A 27,122-nucleotide genomic window follows, 5' to 3' on the forward strand; every position below is an offset into this window, starting at 1 on the left:
AAGAGACAGGAGCTAAAAAGCGTTTCGGATTTTAGCAATTTTTTAGGCATACAGTGTTGCGGCACGGGACAGTGTGAGGACACTGATGTGTCTTTTTTAAGCCCTTAAGTATGAAAAAGTATTCTGGAGGTTATCCAAAATAAAACCACGATTCTGAAAATGAGCCTGTTATGTCAACTGATGCCTCTGCATATCCTACATCAGCCAAAAAATATTCTGTATAATTATTATAGTTACTCTATCAGGTTCCAATTTCCAAAGGTCAGATAAATAATAAAATTAAAACATTTTTATATGGATGAAGATGATTTTTATCACAACGGCAAAGCTCCATAATGTAAATGAAGTCGTCATATTAACCCAAACTAGTGTTTCCCTCATCTTAACCAAGTCGTCTCTTTGCTGTGCCTGAACCCCACCAGGCCTATACTAACAAGCTTCTTTACGTCATTAAACAGATTCATTTCTAATCTATCAGCTGTGATTTGTAACCACTTTGGAAGGCACAGGCAGCAGATGTCATCCTGCCAATGGTGTCTTCAGATCATAAAGTGCTTCTATATGTCAAACGATGGACTTTGTTGTTTAATTGTCAGATTTGTTTTCTCAGTTTGAAGAGTCAGTTCTTCATGTCATGACGGATTTCATGCTGTGGCTGCTGTCGCTGTGATTACAGCTGTTGAGGCTGCTGCCACCGACTGCACAGTTACATGTAGGCCTGACGACTGAATTTGGCATTAACCTTCGTTGCAGCAGCGTATTCCTCATCATCAGAACAAGCAACTTAACATGCTAAGGACGCACGTGTATGTTTCCTTTAAACTACAAAACAGGTCTTAATAATGAACTCTGCAACAAGGCCTCCTGCTCCCTGCTCGATCATGCGTCTTACTTTGATAAGCACATTTATTCAACTCATCATTTCAATACGATAAAAAATTACATTAATTTACTTTAATCTCATGGTTAAAAATGAATTGATTTTGCTAATTTCCTAATGTTTTTTTGGGTGAAAGTTCATCTTGGTTTGTAAACATGTTTCATTCTTATTTGACAAATTACAAAAAAACATGCCTTAACATCAGCAATCAGCAGCATCTGATTTCTTAAAAGAGAATGTAGCATTTTGCGAGGACAATTCTTGTGTAAAACTTTGGAAACTTTGCCACTGCGGCCCTTCAGTGGCCAGTGGTTTCCTTGAAAAAGTGAAAGACAGGCCAAAACAAATTATGTCAACACATTTTAATCACAGAACAGAAGTCATCAAAAGTGCAGAAGGAACAGAATTTTTGTATTTTCTTGATCATGATAATCTCAGTGATTTTCAGAAGAAAAACGTAAGACATACAGGTAGATACTTGCTGCCACCTAGTGGTATTACTGAGCTACAGCAACGCAGCACTGTCCGTCCTCAGCTGTAAAGGGACAATCTACCAATTTCTAGCACGTCAAAAACAAGTCACAAAATAATCAGAGCAAAATCCTCATATGGCATCATTTGTGTTGCAGACAGAGAGTTTGAAAGACAAGCCATGTACTGGGCAGGGAGCCACGCCATTACATTACGGGGAGTGTATTCATAAATGCCGTATCATAGGCAACTGGACTTGGTTCAGTTTCTTGAGGGCACTTCACCTCTCATCCTTCTTCGGTTCTAACTAACTGGAGGGGCGTTGCAGGCTTTTAAGCTATGTGTGGGAGTGTCCTTACAGAGTCAGTAAGGACGGTTTTCTCTGGCAGATGGTTTGAAACAGGAGTAAAAGAATCCATCTATGTCACACTGGAACGAGCGTATTTGAACGGAGGAGGTGGCCTACTACATTACTTATCACCCACCCACGATGCAGCGCTGAGTTCCACCATTTTGGCCGATGACGCCGTTCCACATGTTGTTTTGCATTACAGCTTTTATTGTGCAGTGTGTTTCGTATGTACGTAGGTATGCATTACCTCCCCACTGACACTATTCATATACCGTATGTTTTTGTGCATGTATAGTAATACATTAAATCTGTTTATACTCAGATTTGGTCAAATACAGAAACACTGTATTATTATATACACAACGAATTTCACTATATCAACTTTCCTGAGTGTTAGGGGGGGAAAAAAAATCCAAATACAATATTGTAAGGATAAAGGAAGCAGACAGATGACATGTCAGAGTGTAACAAAATGAGTGTGTGCTTTTGCAGCGTCTTGTTGCTGAGGCTTGTTGGCACGGTGAACTTTTCAGTGCCATTCCCTGGTTATGGACACTTTGTGGAAGCACCTGGAAACGACGCTGGGGCTGTTTCTGTGTGAGAAAGTGGCTATCAGCACTTTGGTGCCAGGTGAAGTGGCCGTGATGGACACATTCTTCTCTATTTTGTCGCCTGGCTGCATGAGAGTCAGTCTGGGAGAGAGAGAGAGAGAGAGAAGAGAAATGTAATCTTTTTCCCAATTTCAGCGCTCACAAAGACAAACACAGAATATCCCCAGCAGAACTACTACTTTGCACATGAGTGGGTAATATTGGTACTACTGCATGATTAAAAAAAGTGGGGGGGGGGCAACTGGCGAGATCCACAGCAGAGAAAGATATTTTTTTTCTGAGTGTGTGTGGGTGATGAGTGTTGATTAATACCACCAATTATTCAACCACTCCGGAGCCAGGTACACAGATTTTTCTGGCCCCCACTGGCTTCGCGTTCTGCCCTTTCTCAAGCCAGAAAAAGCAAATGCCAAAGCAGTTCAATTGTTCCAGCATTTAGCGCGGTGATGTATTACCTCCTAACTAGATGTGTCTGCTGAATCTCCTCTCTAATTAGCCAACGTATTCCTCTCCAGCATGAAACTTTTGCTTCGTCGTCCGTGCCAATATAAAGCCACCAGGGCACGAGGGAAACGGGAAAAGGAAAAGACAATTTGGAACTTAACAGAGTTTCACTGACAAAGTTTGTCCAGTGGTAATGGGAAGAAGAGATAAGAGGAAAGTTAAATACACCGAAGAATGTAGTGATGCTGCATTTCATAGCAGATCCTCATGATAGGGGAATACTTTCCATATCTTTGACCACGAGGTGACTCTTATCTCCTACGGGGAGTTTTTTTTTGGCTCATTTAAACAAAAACATAAATGCTACTTAGCACTGAAGAGACAATACCAAGCGTCAGAGCAGCAGAGGCGGAACACAGCTCTGGCACTGAGCCTGACCGGTGACACTTGGTCAACACAGACAGGCCTGGCAACCCAGAGAAAATGTCACTGGCAGGTGGAGATTCAACCTGTTAACCCACATGTCACAGCCCGAGGTGAAACACGGGTGCCATGACAAACCCGAGTGACACATGAAGCTGAGCTGTGCCCTTTCTCTGGCGTCCTCATCTTCACAGCCAAATGTCAAGTGATTGGCAGCTTTTCATACGGCGCATGTTCTTTTATTTGCCTGTCTTCGTCACGCTGCAGAATCTGACAAAGTGACTTTGCTTAAAAGAACAAATGAGGCGACTTTTTAAATCTTACAGCTTTAATTGAATTGCCTTTTTGTGTTGTACTTTTAAAGTAAAGTCAGCGTTTCTTGCACAGTGCAGGTTGCTTCATCTGTTATTGGGCGGCGCTCACGACGCCGACCTACGCCACAGTTCACTGTTTGCACACTGTGGATTTAAAAAGTAGACTTTATTTAAAAAATAAATAAATAAATAAAGCCAAGTAAAGTAGACTGATACTTCTGGAAAGCTGTATGAGCTAAAACATTTTCAACAACAATTATCAGTCGTCTGTATTTGGTTATTTTAAGAGAATAGTTTTTATTAAGTAAAGTCACTTTTTTCAATTTTGCAGCGTACAAATATAGTATTTATATGTTGTTGTTTTTTTTACTTATTTTATCTAATGACTCGAGTCACCAATATTTAAGAAAGCGTCTGAAAATAAATATAAGTTTGTTCAAACTATTCAATTTAACAGATTATAAACAGATATAATGGTTCATAATGGTGCATAAAAACATGACGAACGGAGTGTTTGAGCGTGCAGCGTTCATTACGTTGCTCTGTGCTCACAGTCCTGACTTAACACAGCGTTTTTCAAAACAGCCTCTTGTTAACCGCGAAGAAGGGGAGGTAAAAGACGGCTCCATGGTCTGCCTGTTTGCCATGTTTCGATGTTGTCTATTGGAAAGTTGGTCCTTACTCGCCCTTGTTTCCACACAATAGGTTGACATTATGGTAATGTGTAGTATTTCATGTTCTTGGAAAAGTCATTGATTGGATTTGTTTACTGTTAAGAGGGCATCAGTATGCTATTGATTTAAAGGAGAAGTGATAAAGCAGGGGGGTCAGGTGCCTCTCTAACCAGAGAGCTGAAGTACTTGAACACTTTGTTCCTGCCGTTGCACAAACATGCCTGACAACATTCCCGGGCTGCATACTCTCACACTTAAACAACAAACTGTCCTTTTCTCACAGCTCAGATGAAGGCGAGTCATTCTTTTTCTTGGCGCCAGGCACACAACAAACACAACTGTCAACTGAGAATGATGATTTACTGCACGTGCCGAAGTCTGACAGACTTGCCTGGCCTCCTGTTTGTCCTGCAACAAGCCGAATCCCTCGACCGTCAACACAGCTCCGCTCAGAGTTTTGTGAAAGGTGTTGGTGAAGGACACCTGGGCTGTGTACTCCTTCCTCATCTCGATGCTGTCCCCTCCTTCAATCTGTTTGAGAAGACGCATTGAAGAGACGTTAGATAATAACCTCTGTGTCAAGTCAAGAGAAAAGCCGCTTTACTCATCGGCAGCTCTTGATGCACGATGCAGCTGGTACCTCTACGGTGATCTGCGGTGAGCTCATGCTGAACTCCTGCGCATCCAGGACTCTTGCTTTGGTCCTCACGTCCTTCACGACCACTGCCACGTTCACCACGTCATCGCCAGCCAGGACCGACTCATGCTCAGAGGAAGGGATGGTGTGGCGCAGCTTCAAAACTGCAGCGAACATAAAAGATATCGGGGGGGGGGAATAACAGAGGAGGAGCAAAGCGATTTAAAATACAGGCTGGGAATAATCCTTAGTGTCTATTAGAAGGTTCTGTAGCCAACAAAGTGATTTATTATACCGCACACATTCATACTGCCTCACCATCATCCGGCTGTATGTGCACTTCCTTCTGCTCTTTCCAGAAGCTCTGCTGCGCGCCGCTGTTGTAGTCCTTGAGCTGAGCGTCCAGGTGCACCCTCAGGTCCCTCGGGCTGCCCGACCGGTTTGTGACCGTCACACAAATGGCAATATCCTCACCCACCGTCGGCTCCCCGTCTGTGTTTAGGGACACCTCCAAATCGGACGAGGCTTCCTCATGAGACACAGCTGGCAGATAAGCTCATGGAGGAAAGAGTGCATTATTGTTACAGGTGAAAGATAAACTGCTGCTATTGGTTCTAACTGTGCATGCTTACAAGGCTGTTTGTTTGGTCCTTGAACGCGTAGTATTTTTATTTATTTATTTATTTTTTTTGGTGTGTGTGTGTGAGATCAAACCGTGCATGGCCAAAAGTATGTGGACATTTCCTCCAAATGTTTCAGCTGCCTTCTTTCATGCCAGTGGAAATACATTTCAACTGGATAACCCAATTTGCATATTTTGGACGGAAAATATCAAAAACGTGTAATATAAGAAATGATTTTATAAAATAAAAAGTTTCATGGTGATAGTCCTTTTACCATTTTATGAAACCTTTTCTTCCTAAAGCCATGACAATTATTTTTTTTTTGTGCATTTTTTTGCATTTGCACTATTTTCTGATAAATGGCGCGATAAAACAAGACATCCAGAATTCCCTCTGAAAAAACCTTGGCTGTAATATTTCAGGGCGACTGTGGCTCAGGGGGCAGAGACATTTTCTAGTCGTGGGTAAGGTGCTGGTTCGATTCCCCTGGTCAAAGTGTCAAAGTGTCCTTGGGCAAGATACTGAGATACCCCAAATTGCTCCTGATGTGCTGGTCGGGACCTGACATGGCAGCCACCGCCATCAGTGTATGAATGTGCGTATGGATTACTATCAGTCGCGTCTGATAAATGCCCTAAAACATATGTAAGCCTATGCCGACACAATATAACTATCATTTTTAATCTGGCTTCATAAACAGATTTCTGTTATGAAAATGCATGTCTTTTTAATATTGATAATGCATCACTTGCATATTTAAACATAACATTTCATCAAACTTGGAACACAGATAATGATTAATGTGAGTCATCAACTGGGGGACACATCATAGTGATAGCTAGTTTTAAAATGTACCCTGTTGACCTTTAATGTCCGCCCTTGAAAAAGGGGAAAAAAGACACATTAGTTTGCCGATACTGGATTTTGGATATATCGCGGACAATATTCCGAGGGCATATTTGGATTCCGAAATGAAAACTTGAATTATTTATAATGCAGAAAAAGATATTAGATATTATATGAATTTTTTACTGTCGGCACCAGCCCCAAAAATCGAGTACTGGTTTGTCCGCTGGTTCTGCAACTGACTTCAAAATAACCAAGCGCAACCGATTCATTAGCATTTTTTGTTTTTAGTCTCGATATGAAAAGCCTGTTTGGTCACCTGCAACTTCAATGCATGTTAATATTTGAGCTCCTCGTAGGGACACATTAAACAGAAAGCGTGTCGTTACAGCTCAAATTAAAGGGCTGTTCATGCATGTTTCCCGGTCCGAATAATCCGTACAAGCTGTTTGCGTTCAGACTGACTGGAGAGCCTCTCGCACGTTGGAAAGTTTTGGTCTTGAGCAAGATAGTAGTCAGAAGCCAGTGGCGACGCATGTCAAATGATGATGATTCATGAATGTCAGAGTGCTCACTACAGAACCAAGTTAAGAGGGTTGATTATGTGGAAATAAGTCAATGAATGATTAGCGAGAGAGCATGAATATGTACTCAGTGCTGCCATTATCACAACTGCTTAGCATCTAACTACTTATTAGAATATGCATTTCTAGTAGTAATGGTACCAGAAGGAATCTAAGCTTTGACTATGACAGTGTTCGTACTTTTCAGTGGAAAAAGAACCTGTGGCATTGTAGAGATGAAGTCGGTATAGACAGTGTCACTGTATTGCGACAGCATGAACAGAATGGAAGCTTACCTGGTCCACTCACCGGACAGGACCACGAACATGGCTCGGGCTCGGGGAGTACCCCTGCATAAGTGAAAGAAAATAATATGAAGTGACTTTTTTTGTGAATCTATTTGAATTTGAATGTAATCTGAAAAATTGCCTCCATATATGTCACTCAGTGGGTACGTTGCATTGTGGGTACTGTAGGCACCGGGTGACACTCACTTACCACTCATCCTCAAACTTTGTGACGGTGCTTGTTGTTCCATGGAAAAAGGACAGAAAAAGGGAAAAAGTACTTTATAAAACATGTGGGGAAAAGAAAGGCAAATTCTCTTGAGGGTGAAAGTGATTTGTTACACAACCACTGACCCATCATCAGCAAGACTGTAGGGGAGTCTGACGGCTGCGGCCCTGGAAAAGGAAAGGAAACGGTGAGGAAATCACATATTGTATGTTGAGAAAAACATTTCTGTATCAATCTCTCTTTATGAAAAAGCCCCAAAGAAAGAGGACCCTGTCTCACTTTTCTTGCTCTTGTAAGTCTGTGCCAGGTTCTGTGGTTTGTCTGAGCCGATGCTCTTGGTGTAGATGAGCTGTCCAACCCCCTCAGTGTCCACCGTCCTCCCCACCACCTGGCCATTGCGCAGAATCAGCCGGACAACGTCGGCATCGACAGAGGCGTAGATGAATGGAGTGTCGTAAGGGGCGCTGAAGCAGTGTTGCTGAACGGCGACCACGGGACAAGGGCCGCAGCGGAATATCCCTGCAGAAGAATGACGTGCTTGATCCGCTAATTTCCACTTTCAGCTTCATCAGTCATGAAAATGAAGAGTTTATTTAGCTTGTTTAGGCATATAAACAAAAACTAAAAAAAAATTCCCCAAAACTACAAAATGCTCCGTTGATTATACTGAAAACCAAATACACGACAAGTTAAAAGCCACTTGGGGCGCAGACCTCCACTCCTCTCCTGGGGGGTCGGATCCACCACCTGCCAGCCATCAAACTCCGGACCGAGGTCTGGTCTCCTCATCCAGCACTCCACCCACACATGGAAGTTCCTGCGAAAAGACACACGGTGATGGCTGCAAACACATATACACCAGTAATGCGTACAGTGATGACCATGGACATGCCCGCTCAGAACAGAACACATGACACAAGTGAACGCACCGCATGAAAAACAAAGCAGACGATACAAATATGACTCAGATGTTGACATCGAGCAGCAGGCCTCTGCTTTCCTCTAGATTAATCATGAGGTTAAGAGGCAAAAATGTTCTGGATTGTAGTTAAAAAAAAACACACACACACACAAATCAATATGGTGCTGATTGAAGAATGCAGTTTAAAAGTAAGTATAAAGGTTCGACTGTCTTTGAATGGAAGAGACACCAACCAAATGCTGTCCTTTGAAATGTTGAGCTTCTCTCCTGTGCTGGAGTAATATTCCTCAACTGTCGTGTTGCTGTCAGTGTCGTGGGCTGCGTTAAAAACTGTCACCACCCTGGAGGGAATCCCCAGCACTCTCATCACTGGAAGAAAAAAAAAAAGGTAAAGGTCAGCCTTGAATGTTTGATGGATGAGGATAATGAAATAATAAACACATTTTGAATAAAAACTAACTGTATGCAGACAGTTTCAGTTTGTTAGCTTTGACCTCAGAAACAGTCTATATTGGAACACCAATGGAGGCGTGAGAAAAATGTGTTTGTTTGTAAGTCATGTAAACCATCCGTCCCTTGTTTCCTTCAACCGGATCAGCAAAATCCTTTTTGTCTCTGATTTAAAACTGCAGGAGGATGAGCCGATTCACGGAAAAAAATCCTTTATGCTGCAAATATCACTGTTCTATTACTGGCATAACCCTCATATGTGCTCTCTGGACAGATTAAAATCATTGACTAGGACTTCGATAATCACATTGCCTCCCCTCAAGAAATAATTCCAGTTCCAGTTTTTATATATATATATATATATATATATATATATATATATATATATATATATATATATATATATATATATATATATATATATATATATATATATATATATATATATATATTCACTTCATCTATTTTTGCAGGTCTGTTGCTGAGGACCCACAGGAGCGCAGTGTCAAATTTGGTGAAACTTGGACACACAATATTCATTATACAGTACAGTCAACACTTTATTTCATGGGGAATCGGATGTAAACGAAATGTCAGCATGGCACAACAACTTGCTTTGGTAAGTTGTTGCCGTCCGGTACTGATCTAATCACCCAGATATTAAATCGTGACAACCAAACATGTTTGTTATTTCAGCGAGGCAGCCACACTGAGTCTGTGAGTACGGATCTGTAAACCCCTCACACTACTGGATAATCTGTGAAATTCAATGTGATTCTGGGCAACGGCTCTGTATTGGGGGATGAGCTCGATAACACTTAGATGGCCTCTGGTGTGGCAGTAAGTACCTGTGCAGAGGACAGATGCAAAGACCCAGCACTGGCCGTAGCGCACCGGGTTGCAGTCGGACGAGACCCAGCGGTGAAGGATGTCTGCGCTGCCGCTCCAGTCCGTAGGCCTGACACCATCCGTGTAGCTGCCCGACCACTTGCCCATCAATATGCCCAGGTCATCGTTACAGTTTACCTTGGATGCGAGGAGAAACTTTGCTGTCATTTCTTTCTTTCTTTCATCAACCGCAGAGAAAATTGCTCGACACGTTTCAGTCATGACGATAATGGTGACGACAACGTACAGTACATCCGGTATTCGAGATTGTCGTCTCTCACCATGGCACAGATCACCCGGCTGAGGTAGACAGGGTCTGCTCGTCGGAAGTAGTCCCTGTTCTTGTCACTGAGGTGCTGTGGGCTGACCTGTAGGAGCTGCAGACATGCTTCCAGGACCCCAGGCTCATACTGCACACATGGAAACACAGGTGGAGCTGTCCTGACTTCTTACAGTATCACCTCTTGCCTCCTCGACTCGGCCTTTTTCTCAAATGTGACTGACAACAGTTGGGTGTCACATACCTGACCAAACGACCAGGGGCGCATACTGACATTGGAGTGGCTCCCCATAAACAGCACCCCATAATCACTCGTGATGTACTCCTGTATTTGGGCATCCAGTGGCATGTACACAGGATCACCTGAATAGTAATGACAGTGTTGTGGAGGGACTTTTATGGCAACATGATAGCAGAAACCAGAGGCACTAACAGGAAGGAGTGCCGGGACGTGGGCCCACCTCTCAGCCAAGGGTTGCAGAGCAGCACGAAGGATCCCACGGCGTAGCTAATTCTGCTACTTGGGGTCATCATGTGGAGCTGGAGGTGATAGACACCCACCGAGGACAGAACAGGGGAGCGGATGTGGATGGTGACCGACTGAAGAGTCACGTCGCCAGAGAAGACTCTGGCCGACCATTTCTCTGGGTCGAACTGATCCTCAGAGAAGTGGGCTTGAAACTTCTCGGACATGTCGCCTGGAAGACGAAGGAAAACACTTTTGAATGAAGATTTAATAATCCCCAATCCCCTCAAAACTGATGTGATAGTGTACCTATGTGAAGTTTGCTATTATTAGCTAAGATTTGCTACTGTGCTTGTAGACTAGTAGAGAGGGTGCATTCATTCATTCATTTGTAAGAGTAACTCATCTTATTCTTTATACCTAGCCAAACCTCCAGGAGGACGACCTGAGCGTGAGGGTTCCACCCCTGGCCAAACAGCAGCTGGATTTTAAACGGGCTCCCTCGTCGCACCACCAGGTGCTTTTTGCTGAGCCCCTCTGTTTTATGGGCAGCGTGGTTGTCATGAGCCTCAAAGTTCACCAGCTTCAGTTGGCAGTGGTCCGTGTCGGTGCCTGCAAAAACATTACATGTAAACGGGATGTTGGGAGATGAATGTCCAGGACATTTTGGCAGCACATGTGTGTCAGTGAATGTTAAAACTGTTGACACTCTTCATCCACCAACCTTGAACCCTCCGTTTCCCCCCACCCAACAATCCCTGATCGCCCTATCCTGTCCTCTCCTAAATCTTCTACCAATTCAAATAAACCACCTTAAGGTTAAATTGTGGTGTGGTCTTGTTAGTGAACTACGTATCGTTTGAACATCTGTGCACATGATGTTGAACGTCAAAGTAGCATCAGAATATTCACCGAAGATTCAAGAAATGTTTAGTGAATATTAGCGAACATTTGTATAGCAGGTTGAACTAATAGTTCTCAAGATATTTCGGTATGTGCAAGAATTGGGCTTTAGCTCAGCGGATAGAGCAGGTTGGCAAGTGATCGGAAGGTCGCTGGTTTAAATCCCAGCTCTCCCAGGCTGAACTGAGCTGCATGTCCAAGTGTCCTTGAGCAAGATACAGAACTCCTACTAGCGGTGAACAAAATACAAGTAAAAATCTTAGACTAATTCATTGATTTTAACCCACTTGGGCTGTTTCTTTGCATATTGTTGTGTACATGTTGAAAGACTGTAATGCCTCTGTGTCACATACCTTTAACAGACCATCCTCACATTCTGTCACAAGCTCTGCTTTGTTTTACGACCGTGCTATTTACGTACATACCTGGTAGTCTTTGCGCACTTGAAGACTTGTGAAGTGAAACATTTGAGTCAACAATGTACGCAAAAAAAAAAAAAGAAATATAAAGATTCTTCAATAGAACACACTGATATTCATTCTAACTCAGTCATTTAAACTTGATTTGCGTGGAAATAATAGCTGCACGGGATTAATCCAACCTGGGAAAAAAGTCAATCACATCATTTGAATTTTAGAGTCAAAAGTCAAAAGCATGCACACAACTTTGTCTGGAGCAGAGAAACACAGAGTGAACTCACCACAGATGTTTTTTACTGTCTGTTGCATGTAGTCCATTGTTTGAAGGAGTGACAGTGTTGCAAGTGTCTGAAGGAATGACAAGCCGGATCCAACGCCGCACTGATAAGCATCTCACTCTCTCTCTCGCTGATATTGGTCATCGGTGGCAAACCACACCCATAGAGCACAGAAGCAAGCATTGGCGACATTTTTTTTTTAAACCACGGGAGTTGATAACAGGCTGGGGAGCAGCAGCAGCAAGTGATGATGGCATCTTCAAAAAATCCAGTTTACGTAACTTTCAGTTTAGTTGACTCCTTCCAGTAACAACTTTCCAGTGGATTTTGACACAGCCCAAATCACCAGGTAGGGAGATGACTGCAGCATGAGTAAACAGCCAAAACAAGCGCAGTGAAGTCCAGTGCAACAGCCCTGGAATAAATACTACCGATGAATAATATTTGTTTAATTATTTCTGACAGTTAGAGGGTTGCTAATTGAACTACAAAGTGTCCACTCACCACAGCCTCGGGTTTCATGTTCACATATGTTATATGAGCTGTCTGTCACATGATGCTCATTGATTTGAGGTCATATTTTTATTACCACATCACCTCAAAGATTCATCGCTGAAGTCACATTTAATAGAGAATTGACCGTTTATTCTGACATCTGACCCTAACATTTTTTTTTCTTTTGTTGGTGTGAAAATGTCTTTAGCCCCAAAGTAAAGTGTTTTAATAGCCCATCTGTTGTCAATGAACGTGGAGGTTGTTAAAAATGGACCATTCGCCTCTCGTTCTTCCATTGTGGGAGGCTACATGACGGGTCAGCCCTTTAAAACACACAGTTTGGCTGAAAGGATCAGAGTGACACCTTGTTCTGATTCAATCAAATACAAAAGTTAGCAAATAGAAAACGGCGGTACGCTGAGCACAGCTGTGCTTTTACGGCGAGTGTTACAAGTCAGCATGCGTCAGCCACGTTCATCACTCTTAATGTTGTGTGTTAACGTGCAGACATTTTCCAACACAAAGCACTGTGGGATCATGTCTCACGCGGTTTGGACCAATTCAAATTCTGACCTCATGATGGAGCAAGATGAGAGTCAAAAGTTGTTAATACAAGTCAAGTCAATAATACAATTGAACTGGTGTTGAGTTGTCGAAGAACTAAATTACAGCGTTTACAGAGTTTATGAGTCTAAGCCTGCGTCCTTAAATGCAGTCACTCACTTACAACCATAACGGAAGACGATTCGAGACGACCTTCAAAATGTCACTCATTACATCACACACTGATAGATGACTATCGGCAGTGGTTGTCACACACACCTGCATTTTCTTTGGAAAGAAAGCTCTTGACACATCGTTCTCTAGAAAGGGCGGACTTGCATCGATGTGTGCTAGTGCTCAAAAACAACGTGAGTTGTCAAGGATATTTTTCATTTTGGAGTGACCAGAAGAACACCGGCACAGTGAAACAGCACTTTAAAAAGTCCGCCCCTTGTTTTCCTTCTCTTTTACAGCAAATGAGACTGATTGCCAACACCACATTTCAGAGTTTCTCTGCTTCTTTTCTGTCCTCTCCCTCTCTGCCGTGCTGTGTGAATGGCTCCCTCTAGCTGCATTGGCGACATTGTTTTGGATGTGATAAAGATAGTGTGTGTAGTACATTTCCTGCAGTACAAGACTGATTGATTGATTGATATATAATGAATGGCAAACATACTTCAACTTATTAACTAACTGAACTGTTGAAATCCAATAAAATGCTTTGTAAAACACGAGTTATAGATTATTATAAAGGTTTTGGTTTAAACCTGGTCACATTTGATCGCTCATTGTGACTCTGTGTGCTGGATTTGTTGGTAAAATTTCCACATGTCCGGCGGCTAATCAAAGTTTTGTCGTGACTTGTCTACGAGGAAACAACGATAATTGTTGCCTGTAATGACACACCTTTCACTGGAAAAGTGAAAACACATCTAGTTCTACAGCATCTTCGGGTGTGGTGACTTTCTGAAGAAATGACCTCACTCTGACACAGTCCCATTCATAAAAGTGCTGACGGAGGACTCATCCACTACATGCCCACAGCAGTGTTGCAGCAGGGTGCGCATCCACAAGTTGTGGTGAGTGATGAGGCAGCTCTACAGCGCCCTCTGTGGGTCGATCAGTCAAAACACATTTATTACGATAACGGGACCTGATTGATTGAATTTAGCCAGTGACAGATAAGAGGAAGAGTATTAGGGCCATGGGTGAGAAAGACGTTTTCAGGAGGAAGTTGTTTTATATTTTCATTATGCACGTCAAGAAAAAAGTCGAAATGTCTAAAAATAAAGTTGACATTGTCAAGATTAAAGTCGACCTTTTGAGAGATGGCGCATATGACTGCCTCAACAGAATGCCCAGTGCAGTTGTCTGCAGTGCAGTGCAGTATTAGGACTTTGCCGAAAACTTTTGCCTGTTCAGAATGAAAAGCCACACAGTCACGGAGGAGGTGGCCACATACGTGCAAGCTGAAATTGAAAGGCTGTGGTGATGGCAGGGACCGGATGCTGCCCTAACTGGATTTGAGGGTCCAGAAGAGTTGACTTCACTCTCCACATTTTGACTTTATTCTTGAAGTGCATAGTGGGACAAAAAAAGCCTCCTCCTCTAATTTTCATTTCCTCATCCATGGCCCTAAAACTCTTCCATACTTTTGTCCAATCACCTGCCAAGATTTTTTTTTTTTTTGAAAAAGTGTCCGCCTCCTTTCCAGATGGGTCAGTGTAACAAAGCGTCCTCCGTAGTTAGTGTCTGCCACAACTGCAACCTTCTGTCTATGACCTGTGTGTGAGATAAGACTTTAATCCCTGTTGGATTCTATGTAGTGAACGCCTGGTCAACATGAACAGTAAAAATGACATCTTGCACCAACACAAATGTGGTACACTGCTCTGAAAATACCTGGACCTTTCAAATACAACCAACAGGCTCAGAGGTGCAATATGTGAGAACCAGCCCGGTGCTGAATTCACACTCCAAAAAACCGCTAACTGCTGCTAACTGCTGCTAACTGCTGCTAACTGCTGCTGCTGTTAGTTACTTTGCCAAATCGGCCATGCAGCTAGCGCTCCTATTAGCTGACTTAGCTGAGACTGACTTCAGCAGATATCTCTGCAACACAGGACATAGACGTCAATAACAAACAGCCAAACAATCATGTCTTCACATTTTGTCAGCAGTATTAGTTAATTTTGGAACGTTTTAAATCAGTGTGTTTAAATCCTGGTCCTGACACTGAACTTTAAAACCAAACCGTCTTACACATCGCACATTAAGGTTATGTCAAATTAAAGCAAATGTTCAAATCGGACGGCGCGTTCTCGGCGCCAGACTGCCGTTCGCGTCACAGAAAGACAAGATGTGGTGCGAATGGGTCGAATAAAAATAGTTAACTTTTTATTTTTGTCAAAGCAAATTTGATACAAAAGGGCGTATTGGGGCCCATTAATAATTTGCAAGTACGAACCTGTCATTTTTTGTTTTGTTTTGTTTTTACCCAGTATGTAGTGACAAAAATAAGATCTGTAGAACAAAAAAACTGAATAACTGTGATTGATTGTTAAGTTGCTGGATAAGTTTCCCTTAAAAGCACTTTGAACAGCGACTGGATCAGGGTTGAAATCAATCCACTTTCGATCTGTTTAAACCACAGAAATGTTTTTCAATTAAAAATGAACGTTTAACTGATATTCATAGTGTTGTATACCTCAGATCAAATCTCATATTACATTATGAATTAGCCCTCAACTATTTTCTCAGAATAATGGGTCGTGCCTATAATTCCCAAAGATACATGCAAGTAAGTATCTTCTTTCACTTTAACTGAAGGTGACTTGATTTCAACCCTGGTACAATAAAAACTTGAACTTTTTCTTTTTTCCCCAAACAAAACACCTCAAAACATTGCATTCCATCACCACGGCCGCACGCACAACAAAATCCTGATTGAATATCCGTTGACAATAAAAGTTTCACCTCAACAAGGCACTGCGTTCGTCCTGCAGAGAACCAAAACACGACGAAACAATTTGACGAAACGCCGACGAGATGAACTGCTCACACTCCGCGAATAAAGTTGATCGGTTTCAAAAGAGTACGATACAATCTAAGGGTTACACAGGTTATAAATGAAGCCCAACATTTCAGTGGCCCGCAGCGCTGCCGTCACTTGAAAACCCCTCTGATGCTGTCGATGTCACACACTGGATTCTCAGGTTTCCAGAGAGCTGACATGAGAGGACACATTTAAGAAAACAAAAGATGACTAGTTGTAGGGTTTTCACACACTGACATGGCAGTCTGAGGCACCCAAAGGCTACAATAGAATACATGTACAACCTTAGATTAGCAATGTTGCCTGCAACATGGAGATCACTTCAATCTAACGTGATGTGAAGGAGAAAGCCCTGATTCAAAACAATATTCATTAAGTTACACATTAGTCAGTTCAGTCAAAATGACAAATATTCTGTATTTCTGAATATTCGTCTTCTGAAAAAAAATATATAATTTTTTTTTTTTTTTTGCATCATTTACCAATGCAAAGGTTGCACATGCACAACAGGTAGGACGGGGGAATATATTCTCTATGGGAGACAAAACATGGCAAAATATAAACCTAACTAATGAGATGCTAATTTACAGACAAAGTACTTCTTCTCACCTGGATTTGTTGGTAAAATGTCCACATGTCCGGCGGTTAATCAAAGTTTTGTCGTGACTTGTCTATGAGGAAACAACGATGATGATAACTGATGCCTGTAATGACACACCTTTCACTGGAAAAGTGAAAACGCATCTAGTTCTACAGCATCTTCGGGTGTAGTGACTTTCTGAAGAAATGATCCCATTCATAAAAGTGCTGACGGAGGACTCATCCACTACATGCCCACAGCAGTGTTGTAGCAGGGTGCGCATCCACAAGCACAAGTTGAGTTGAGTGATGAGGCAGCTCTACAGCGCCCTCTGTGGGTCGATCAGTCAAAACACATTTATTACGATAACGGGACCTGATTGATTGAATTTAGCCAGTGACAGATAAGAGGAGGAGTATTAGGGCCATGGGTGAGAAAGACGTTTTCAGGAGGAAGTTGTTTTATATTTTCATTATGCACGTCAAGAAAAAAGTCGAAATGTCTAAAAATAAAGTTGACATTGTCAAGATTAAAGTCGACCTTTTGAGAGATGGCGCATATGACTGCCTCAACAGAATGCCCAGTGCAGTTGTCTGCAGTGCAGTGCAGTATTAGGACTTTGCCGAAAACTTTTGCCTGTTCAGAATGAAAAGCCACACAGTCACGGAGGAGGTGGCCGCATACGTGCAAGCTGAAATTGAAAGGCTGTGGTGATGGCAGGGACCGGATGCTCCCCTAACTGGATTTGAGGGTCCAGAAGAGTTGACTTCACTCTCCACATTTTGACTTTATTCTTGAAGTGCATAGTGGGACAAAAAAAGCCTCCTCCTCTAATTTTCATTTCCTCATCCATGGCCCTAAAACTCTTCCATACTTTTGCCCAATCACCTGCCAAGATTTTTTTTTTTTTTTAAAAGTGTCCGCCTCCTTTCCAGATGGGTCAGTGTAACAAAGCGTCCTCCGTAATTAGTGTCTGCCACAACTGCAACCTTCTGTCTATGACCTGTGTGTGAGATAAGACTTTAATCCCTGTTGGATTCTATGTAGTGAACGCCTGGTCAACATGAACAGTAAAAATGACATCTTGCACCAACACAAATGTGGTACACTGCTCTGAAAATACCTGGACCTTTCAAATACAACCAACCAGGCTCAGAGGTGCAATATGTGAGAACCAGCCCGGTGCTGAATTCACACTCCAAAAAACCGCTAACTGCTGCTAACTGCTGCTAACTGCTGCTAACTGCGGCTGCTGTTAGTTACTTTGCCAAATCGGCCATGCAGCTAGTGCTCCTATTAGCTGACTTAGCTGAGACTGACTTCAGCAGATATCTCTGCAACACAGGACATAGACGTCAATAACAAACAGCCAAACAATCATGTCTTCACATTTTGTCAGCAGTATTAGTTAATTTTGGAACGTTTTAAATCAGTGTGTTTAAATCCTGGTCCTGACACTGAACTTTAAAACCAAACCGTCTTACACATCGCACATTAAGGTTATGTCAAATTAAAGCAAATGTTCAAATCGGACGGCGCGTTCTCGGCGCCAGACTGCCGTTCGCGTCACAGAAAGACAAGATGTGGTGCGAATGGGTCGAATAAAAATAGTTAACTTTTTATTTTTGTCAAAGCAAATTTGATACAAAAGGGCGTATTGGGGCCCATTAATAATTTGCAAGTACAAACCTGTCATTTTTTGTTTTGTTTTGTTTTTACCCAGTATGTAGTGACAAAAATAAGATCTGTAGAACAAAAAAACTGAATAACTGTGATTGATTGTTAAGTTGCTGGATAAGTTTCCCTTAAAAGCACTTTGAACAGCGACTGGATCAGGGTTGAAATCAATCCACTTTCGATCTGTTTAAACCACAGAAATGTTTTTCAATTAAAAATGAACGTTTAACTGATATTCATAGTGTTGTATACCTCAGATCAAATCTCATATTACATTATGAATTAGCCCTCAACTATTTTCTCAGAATAATGGGTCGTGCCTATAATTCCCAAAGATACATGCAAGTAAGTATCTTCTTTCACTTTAAATGAAGGTGACTTGATTTCAACCCTGGTACAATAAAAACTTGAACTTTTTCTTTTTTCCCCAAACAAAACACCTCAAAACATTGCATTCCATCACCACGGCCGCACGCACAACAAAATCCTGATTGAATATCCGTTGACAATAAAAGTTTCACCTCAACAAGGCACTGCGTTCGTCCTGCAGAGAACCAAAACACGACGAAACAATTTGACGAAACGCCGACGAGATGAACTGCTCACACTCCGCGAATAAAGTTGATCGGTTTCAAAAGAGTACGATACAATCTAAGGGTTACACAGGTTATAAATGAAGCCCAACATTTCAGTGGCCCGCAGCGCTGCCGTCACTTGAAAACCCCTCTGATGCTGTCGATGTCACACACTGGATTCTCAGGTTTCCAGAGAGCTGACATGAGAGGACACATTTAAGAAAACAAAAGATGACTAGTTGTAGGGTTTTCACACACTGACATGGCAGTCTGAGGCACCCAAAGGCTACAATAGAATACATGTACAACCTTAGATTAGCAATGTTGCCTGCAACATGGAGATCACTTCAATCTAACGTGATGTGAAGGAGAAAGCCCTGATTCAAAACAATATTCATTAAGTTACACATTAGTCAGTTCAGTCAAAATGACAAATATTTTGTATTTCTGAATATTCGTCTTCTGAAAAAAAATATATAATTTTTTTTTTTTTTTGCATCATTTACCAATGCAAAGGTTGCACATGCACAACAGGTAGGACGGGGGAATATATTCTCTATGGGAGACAAAACATGGCAAAATATAAACCTAACTAATGAGATGCTAATTTACAGACAAAGTACTTCTTCTCACCACTAAAGGACACATTTGCAAATGCACAATTAGCTTAAATTTACCACGTAAAAGGTCTAAAGTTGCTTCCTGCCAGAAAATTAATGAAAAAAAAAAAAGTACCTCTTTTTTCTCTTAAAACTTTTTTTCTTAAATAAATATGAAATTCAACAAACAATTTCCACACACACACACACACACACACACACACACACACACTAAAACCAAATACTTCAGGAATGCAAAATTAGCTTACATAACTTAGAACAAAGAAGGAAAAACAGAAAAAAAGTTTGATGCAGACATTTCTAACCAGAACAGTACAGATGTGTAGCCATCTTATACTCATAAATGATGTGGAAAAAAAAATAAAAATCTTTTGTTATTGCTGCTTGTTTCGACTGGAAATCAATGAAAGTGAAGACGGAGCCTGATGCGACTACTGTACAAAAACAAGAGGGAATTGATCCAAAGTGGGTGGGCGGAGATAGGATATGACTGGTGCGTCCCTTCACAAGGCAGAGGTCACTGATTTAAGGCATGAACATTGACTTACTCGAATGATTTGAAGTGCATATTTAACATAACAGGAGCCCATCGCGTCTACTCAAACCCTTCCGTGGAGTCATCGCCGCTTTACCACTGATCAGATCCGCAGAGGCGAAGCAGCTGTGTGTGAATCCCCTGCCATGATAAACAGACAACAACTGAGCGCTTTCAGAGAGACGGGCAGTCGAGAAGCGTACGAGTTGTCCACGAGACAATAACAGATGGGTGGTTTGGGGATATTTCACCTGCAGGCATCTGGTGAATCTTTTACTTTTGAGCTCATGGCTAAAAAAGGTGAAAGAAAAAAAAAACAAATAAAACACACACACACACACACACCTTCTGCAAGCATTTCCCACACCTGTAAAAACCTATTGTCAACCTACACGACACCCAATGAGATGCATCTAAAACGGTTACACTCTCACACACGCTTGCAATTCGCAAAAAAAAAAACCAAACAATCGATTTAAGACTTCGCTCTGCTCCGAACACCTGAGACTATGGCTAAACGCCTAGCAAACTAATAGAGAAACAGCAGGTTCAGTATTAGTTTTGACTCGCTAACATGACTGCAGCAAACTGTTATGGTTTCCGACACACCAACTCAACATGCTGACCTTTCAGATTTGATTTGTTTGTGTCTCCTTCAAAACCACATTACTGCCTCTGCCCCTGTCCTTCAGACTCTTTGAATGGCTTCTCTCCAGACGACCAAAGGAAATGTGTCTTTTGAAGAAAAACATGAAACATCCACAGTCACAACTCTGACTTTTTTTTTTTTCCCCTCAGGTTTCCGACCTTAAACTCAGAATTCAGATTTTTAAACACATTTTTTTTTCTGGTTAAAAAAAAAAAAGTTTAAAAATTAGAATTATGTGGAAATAATTGTCATCTGAGAGTTAGTGGCCCTAACTCTCTCTCATGATCGTCTAAATATTGTTACAAACAATTTCAAGAAAGTTGAGGGTCCCCAAAAGCATCTTTAGTCCTTGTTTGTGTTCAGATCCATGAAGACGGCCCATGTGTTGGTCAGAGGGGTTCGGAAGACAATCAGAAATGGACCTCGAGCCGGACCTCTTACCATTATGTTAGCGGCAACGACACCTCGTATGTCGCTGTCAGACGCAGAGACTTTCGAGAAAGCAGTCCTTCAGGATTCCAGTGTTTTGGACGAATATAGTTAATCGATGGAGAAGCCTTTACGTTTGTGCCTGTGATGACTTTTATCACTATGGGGGAAACTGCACCATAGCTCCAAGATGCTTTTGGGACAGCCCAGCACTGAATCGGCTCAGCTCGTAACGCTGGTTTCTCCGCAGAGGCTTTTCCATTTTTGAGAGAAAAAAACACTCAGACTGGATCCGTCCGAGAAACCGGCCTTATGAGCTGCAGCATGTAAGCTAGTCTGTGTTAAGGAAACCAGCCCGATGAGTTCATACTCCACACACACACAAACACCTGCACAGTCCACCCGGATAAAACGTTATCAACAACGACGACAAACAAACAACACTCGCCCGGTACGAATTATCAAAATAACATTCATATAAATAATTTAAATAGCTATACTAAAGCTAAAGTCTTGGTCTAAAATGTTGCAATGGCCAAAGAGAAGTGCTAATTATGTGCTGTACAATTTGGGGGACTTTTTTTTTTTTTTTTTTGAGACTTTGGAAGAAGCATTTCAGGAATGACAGCCAATTACGACACATGACATTTTCCCCACACCCCGCGACACACCGTCTGGGTTTTCTGACGAAGATCTGTCTATAAAACGCTGATTTCCAGTCCTCCATTAGAAGCCACCCCCCCCCAGGGAACAGAGGACGTGTCCTAAACAGGGAAACCCACGAGCTCCTCGCCTCCGTCTTCCATCTAACTGTCCCCCAAAACCTGCGATAAGTCCCCGAAGTCACAGTCGAACAGTTCACTGATGCCTTCGTGGTCCTCCAGTCCAAAGTGGTAGTCGTGGCTGTGAGGGGGCGACAGGTTGATGAAACCGTCCGGGAGAGAGAAGCCCTCTCCGTTCAGGAAGTCCGAGGAGGAGAGCGGCGAGAAGTCAAAATCAGGCATGTCTCCGAGGCTGGCGAACGGGTCGCCTCCCAGGAGCGACTCTGTCACAGAAAGCCAGATGTCAGAAATACTGAAGTGCAGTGACATTTGTCGCTACTTAAAATATTTCCTCCACCTCCAAACTTCACTCAGCTGGCTCATCTTTGTTTGTACCAACAGTTTTAGTCCTCCTATCGACGCATTCTTTAATTTTTCTATTCAAGTCTCTTGGTTATTCTTGCAGCTGTGATCAAATAAAAAAAACAAAAAAAAAACAACAATTCTCATAGGTTTTAACTCACTTGCAGCCTCTATGTTGTCCTGCACCTGAATTCAACTGGATGTGCACACCCTCCACAGTTCCTTTTTATGCTTAAATATAATGAAATTTTGACATTTACTAACACTTGCATTACAGCAAAACGCTTCTAATTCATTGCAGTAACTTTAACCCTTTCCTGTTCACTGTGTATTTAACTGCATCGACCACCATGAGTTCAACTTTGCCACAGCCTGCGTTCTCCAGAAAGAGCTTTTTTACGGCTACCCTTCAGGATTTTGGGACGAGTATCACTTAAATAGTTTCTGGACGCTTCTGACAGACGTGAACACTCACCCGTGTCACCACCTAACACCAGTGACGAGGGGTCCTGCTGCGAGGCTGCCGTCACCGTGGACGACGTGGACGCTGGCGATGACAAACCCACTTCCGGGGCGGTCGTGGACATTCTGGCTTGTGATTGGTCTGCGGTTTGTGCGGGAGGTTGGACCAGGGAGGGGTCGGCATTGGGTTTCGAGGGACTACTTCCTGTCACGGGGCTGCAGACGCCGGAGCTGTCCTCTGGACAGAGGAAGACGTCGATTGGTCCACGTGTGCTCTTCAGGGACACCTGGTAACCCTGGATTAGACGAAGCCAACGCGTCAGACACCCCGCAACCAGGAAATGAAGGTCGTTACAAAGAGCTGAATCACACTTGAGGGCCGTACCTTGCTGGGTTCTGTGACTTGCATCTGGGTCTCTGGTGGAGCTCTGATCACCATGACGAGCTGGTCCGGGGAATCAAACGACTTCCTCAAGTCCTGACAGCGCACGTAGCCTAACGTGAACACAACAGTTAAGGAGTACAAGCAGTAAGTGGTGTCGTGCTCAGACAGTTTCATGAAGTGAGCCCATGTAGCAAGATCTTTTATACAATAATGTGTTTCGAACAAGAGGTGAACCTCTTCCCATCATTGCTTGCTGAGCTTTTCCAGGATCCAGTCCTGACACCATCACCTGTCATCAAAAGGATATTTCTTGTTCTGCGGGTCCTCTGTGAGCATTCGGAGCTGCAGGTTGCATTTGGAAATGAGCTCGTCCAGCTGCTCCTCAGCCTCCGTGAGGTCACACACCTCCTTCTGCAACTCCTTATGCCGGGAAACCAAAGCTGTATCGACTCGATTGCCCCTGCACGAGAAGATAACGCGGCAGATTTGAAATGACAAACCAATTCACCAATTTGATGTAGTCATATAAATCACTGTGTATGTATTTCTGTTTTCTACTGCAAGTTTCTCCTCACAACAGTATTTTTTTTAACTCACAGCCACTGGATGTTGTTCTTGGACTTCTTGGAGATGAGCTGGATTCCCTCCAGAACGTTGGTTATGTCGTAGATGCGTCTCTTCTGGACATCGAGGACCTGCGAGGCCCAGTTCAGATCCACCACGCCGTCGGCCGACTGGGACAGCAGGTTCAGAAAGCGCTTGGTGGTCAGGTTCAAGGACGTGTCGTAACGTGACTTCTCCGCTGTGCTTCGAGGAACTGGAGGGAAGATAACAAAACAATGTACATCAGTTCAAAAATTGCGCTTTTAACCACAATGGGGAGTTTCTGTCTTTATAACACATATCAGCAGAGTGGTCTACTAGGTTGCAAATGCATGACATTCGTATAAAACAGTACATTTCTTATATGTAATACCTGCTTATACACACATATTCAAACACCCCCAACCATCAAATGAGAACTCCTCTTTCTCTAACCAACATGTCCTCAGTTTGAACAGCTTTGTGTTTCCTCTGATGTAACGTCCTGTGCTGACGGAACAAGCGTGATGCTCATCAACTCATGGTTTATTACAAATGTATCAAATGGAACTCTTATGTTATTTTCACCCTTTCATGTCATTCCAGGTCAAGTTTTGTGAGATCTGATGCCAGCGTGGTGCACGTATTTGCCTTATTTTTGTAGCACAATGAATGTATTACTTCCATCTGGAGTTATGTTCTCGGATACAAGTGTGCGTTTGCTGAGAAACAACACATGATCTGTGTCAATTTCATGTATCTCCTCCATCCTTCCCCCTTTCATGAAAGATCGTTGCAAATACTGACATTTAAGTGTCATTTCATCACAAAGTTCGGCTCAGTTTTGTTCTTGAAATAAGAATTTTAAATACAACGAACACGACATCCAGATACTCTGAGGAACATCTTGGCGGTACAGCGACACGTCTCTAAAACTGCCCCTGAATGTTGCCTCGATTCCTTCTCAGTGCCACTTTCAGGGGAAATTTGAGACAGAGGATTTAAATGACTGATTTAACGATTGAGTGTCACTATTTGAGCCATTCCAGTTTTATATTCACACTAAATGTCTTGCTCCAGTGTCTACCGCACGCAAAACTTTCATGAATCAGCCTCCCTCGAACCAAATCCACCACGTCTGCACTTTTTGTGATACACTTCCCTTATTACAACTGATGATTGCCCTGGTTGTCACAACATTATGTCTCCTATTTTAATACAGAAGAGAAAATTCATGGTAGTGATGTGGGACTCCATAAGCAACCATTTACAGCTCATACTTTATGAACCACAATTATTATTCAAGGGGAAAACCACGTGAATGAATGAATAAGAACACACACTGTCTTCCTGCGCGCTTAAAAAAAAAAATCGCTTTTGTCATTTAAATATTTCTGATACGAGGTCAGCCTGCTGAAGACAAAGACACGTTGACAGGCTGTTGTCCGCGCTCATAAAAGGACAGCTGTTTTTTGGGACAATGGCGGCTGAAGCAAAGGTCAGAGCAGCACAGTATGGATTGGGCGGCTGACGTGTCGCCTCTGCCGTGAATTCTGGGCAACAATGAGGAAGAATCAACAGAGTAAGCTGCAAGGGTGTGTGTGTGTGTATGTGTGTGTGTGTACCTCTGGGAGGTGCAGGTGTGGAGGGCGGTGCTTGGCCTATGGACGGTCGAGTTGTGCTGACATACTGATGGTCACTGTCCAGGTCCAACTTCCTCTTTACCTGAGGAGATAAGAGATGGCAGCGGAGGAAACGGTGTCAAAAAACTACGATCATTATATCGCATGTTACCGCGAGGATGTACTTGAGGGGAGGAACGGATGAAAAATAAGCCCAGCTGAATGAAAAGCAGCACATCATAAAGCAACAGGTAGATGGACTCATATGTTCTACACCACTCAGGTATAAGCATGTTCTCCCCCTCTCCTCACCGGAGGTCTTCCCAGCACCGGTCGTCTCTTGTCCTGGATCCCCACATCAGCGGGGCCCTGCGGCGTGGCAAACAGCAGGATTTCCCCCGTGCTGGAGGGAGCAGCGGCCGGGTGGAGTCCCTCATTGCTGGGGCTGGTGATGATCACAATCTGGTGGTCCTCGCCCAGCTCAATACTCCCAGAGTTGAGCAAAGTCTCAAAGTCGGCCAACAGATCCTCCGATGTCTGGCCTGTTATCAGGGTCTCTGACATGGCAGTGTGTCACTGAGGAGCCCTTCAGGGGTGCTGAGGGGCCACGAACTAAAACAGGATCAACACCTACCGGGTGTGCTCAGTGAATTTAAGGAGCAGCGACGAGATCTTCTGAAAGTTTGCCTGCAGGTGTTTACAGGCAGCTTGAACATTTCTCTAAAAAGTTCCTATAGCTCTCTTTGCCCACCTTAATGTTTATAATCGAGCTACTACATGTAATTTACGACTAACTACATCACTTGAACACAAACGACAACATAGTGGACGCTAACGGGCTGGAAACTACTTTAAGCGGACGCCAAAACAGCAAAAGACAGGATGTTCTGCCAAACAGGAAATCTGGCAAATGATATTACAGAATGCGCGCAACCTCTGCGAGCCGAGGCTTGAGCCGCTGAGATATTACAGAAGAAAGCAGGAATAAATGGCAGTAATACACGCTGGGGGTTAGCGAGCTAGCAAGAGAGCAAGCTAATCTTTTGTTATCATCTCTCCTGTCAGTACAGTAGAGCCGCGAGGCCTGGCCACACTGCCCCCGACACAGCTACCAGCCCTGCTAGCGAGCTAGCTTGTGTCCAAACAACAAAGACCGGCACAAGTTCACAATAAACCCGACGTAGCAGGCTAACTACCCACTTAATGACACAGAACACAATTATTTCTCCTTACAGCGAAGACAGAGCTTAATTAAATGGCTATTACAACTTTATAAGCAGCATTCCAGAAGTGAGCTATCGGCATAAAATATCCACGGCACAAAAGGCATCACGGCAGCTCAGAAGCCTCTCTGACGGTGTGTGTGATAAAGCCACAGGTAGTTCGGCAGAGTGCACACGTATATCGGACGACTATGGAATATAGGGCAGATTAGCATGCTAGCTAACTTATTAGCCGCAATTCTTCAACCCCCTCGTTTTGTTGGGGCACGCAGGAAGCAGTCCGACAAAACTGGAAATGTAAGCAAAGAAAGCGGCGAAGTACGCGCGCATCCTCTAAAGCAGCAGCAGCGGGTCCTTTGGTCGTTCACACCGCACGCAGTCCACGTATAAAAAGCGCCGTCCCGACCCCGTTATCGGCTGTTATTGTTGTTATTGTCCCAGCTGATCTACATCTAAACAAGGCTCGGACGGTTTTCGCGCGAAATCTTTTTTGCCGCGAAACCGGCACGTGCCCACATCCGAGGAGTGCCATTGGTCGAGACGCTTCGCTTTCCTCGAGGCAGGGTGGACGGCCTCTGATTGGTGTAAACGATGGTCCGTCATTTC

The 27,122-nt window shown here is 43.1% G+C and overlaps 2 protein-coding genes across 5 annotated transcripts; both read right to left on the reverse strand.

Annotated features, from left to right (window-relative positions):
• Nucleotides 1–1,234: 1,234 nt before the first annotated feature.
• On the reverse strand, nucleotides 1,235–18,097 carry LOC119022880 (protein-glutamine gamma-glutamyltransferase 5-like). Of its 3 annotated transcripts, none has more exons than XM_037104284.1 (16): nucleotides 16,663–18,097; nucleotides 10,781–10,972; nucleotides 10,356–10,592; nucleotides 10,139–10,257; nucleotides 9,896–10,024; nucleotides 9,575–9,752; nucleotides 8,510–8,645; nucleotides 8,068–8,171; nucleotides 7,634–7,873; nucleotides 7,480–7,521; nucleotides 7,337–7,363; nucleotides 7,135–7,188; nucleotides 5,125–5,361; nucleotides 4,810–4,970; nucleotides 4,561–4,700; nucleotides 1,235–2,395 (listed from the first exon to the last, which is right to left on the reverse strand). In XM_037104284.1, the coding sequence occupies exons 3-16, from the start codon at nucleotides 10,585–10,587 to the stop codon at nucleotides 2,233–2,235; spliced, it is 1,962 nt and encodes a 653-aa protein (XP_036960179.1). In that variant the 5' UTR covers nucleotides 10,588–10,592; nucleotides 10,781–10,972; nucleotides 16,663–18,097; the 3' UTR covers nucleotides 1,235–2,232. The 3 variants fall into 3 exon arrangements, with proteins under 3 accessions (XP_036960179.1, XP_036960178.1, XP_036960177.1); XM_037104283.1 differs by lacking the exon at nucleotides 16,663–18,097 and adding an exon at nucleotides 11,964–12,164 and having other exon boundaries at nucleotides 5,125–5,349; XM_037104282.1 differs by lacking the exon at nucleotides 16,663–18,097 and adding an exon at nucleotides 11,964–12,164.
• e2f1 (E2F transcription factor 1) lies at nucleotides 15,474–27,013 on the reverse strand. Of its 2 annotated transcripts, XR_005076093.1 has the most exons (8): nucleotides 25,606–27,013; nucleotides 25,297–25,396; nucleotides 23,687–23,906; nucleotides 23,397–23,549; nucleotides 23,090–23,204; nucleotides 22,718–23,000; nucleotides 19,519–22,163; nucleotides 15,474–16,662 (listed from the first exon to the last, which is right to left on the reverse strand). XR_005076093.1 is itself a non-coding variant. In XM_037104285.1 (7 exons), exons 1-7 carry the CDS (start codon nucleotides 25,855–25,857, stop codon nucleotides 21,925–21,927), a joined length of 1,362 nt encoding a protein of 453 aa, XP_036960180.1. In that variant the 5' UTR covers nucleotides 25,858–27,013; the 3' UTR covers nucleotides 18,231–21,924. The 2 variants fall into 2 exon arrangements, 1 of the variants encoding a protein (XP_036960180.1); XM_037104285.1 differs by lacking the exon at nucleotides 15,474–16,662 and having other exon boundaries at nucleotides 18,231–22,163.
• Between the last annotated feature and the right edge of the window lie 109 nt (nucleotides 27,014–27,122).

This window comes from Acanthopagrus latus, chromosome 7, assembly GCF_904848185.1.
Source record: "Acanthopagrus latus isolate v.2019 chromosome 7, fAcaLat1.1, whole genome shotgun sequence".
In the NCBI taxonomy this organism is placed as follows: domain Eukaryota; kingdom Metazoa; phylum Chordata; class Actinopteri; order Spariformes; family Sparidae; genus Acanthopagrus; species Acanthopagrus latus.

Coding starts and splice junctions, on each gene's coding strand:
- LOC119022880 (XM_037104282.1), bottom strand. CDS start 12,000: ATGGACTACATGCAACAGACAGTAAAAAACATCTGTG. Junction 10,593..10,780: donor CCTCCTGGAGGTTTGGCTAG/GTATAAAGAATA, acceptor TTCGTCTTCCAG/GCGACATGTCCGAGAAGTTT. Junction 5,362..7,134: donor CTGTCCGGTGAGTGGACCAG/GTAAGCTTCCAT, acceptor TTCCTCCATGAG/CTTATCTGCCAGCTGTGTCT.
- e2f1 (XM_037104285.1), bottom strand. CDS start 25,857: ATGTCAGAGACCCTGATAACAGGCCAGACATCGGAGGATCTGTTGGCC. Junction 23,907..25,296: donor CACACCTGCACCTCCCAGAG/GTACACACACAC, acceptor TCTTCCCTCCAG/TTCCTCGAAGCACAGCGGAG. Junction 23,001..23,089: donor AAGTCACAGAACCCAGCAAG/GTACGGCCCTCA, acceptor CGTCTAATCCAG/GGTTACCAGGTGTCCCTGAA.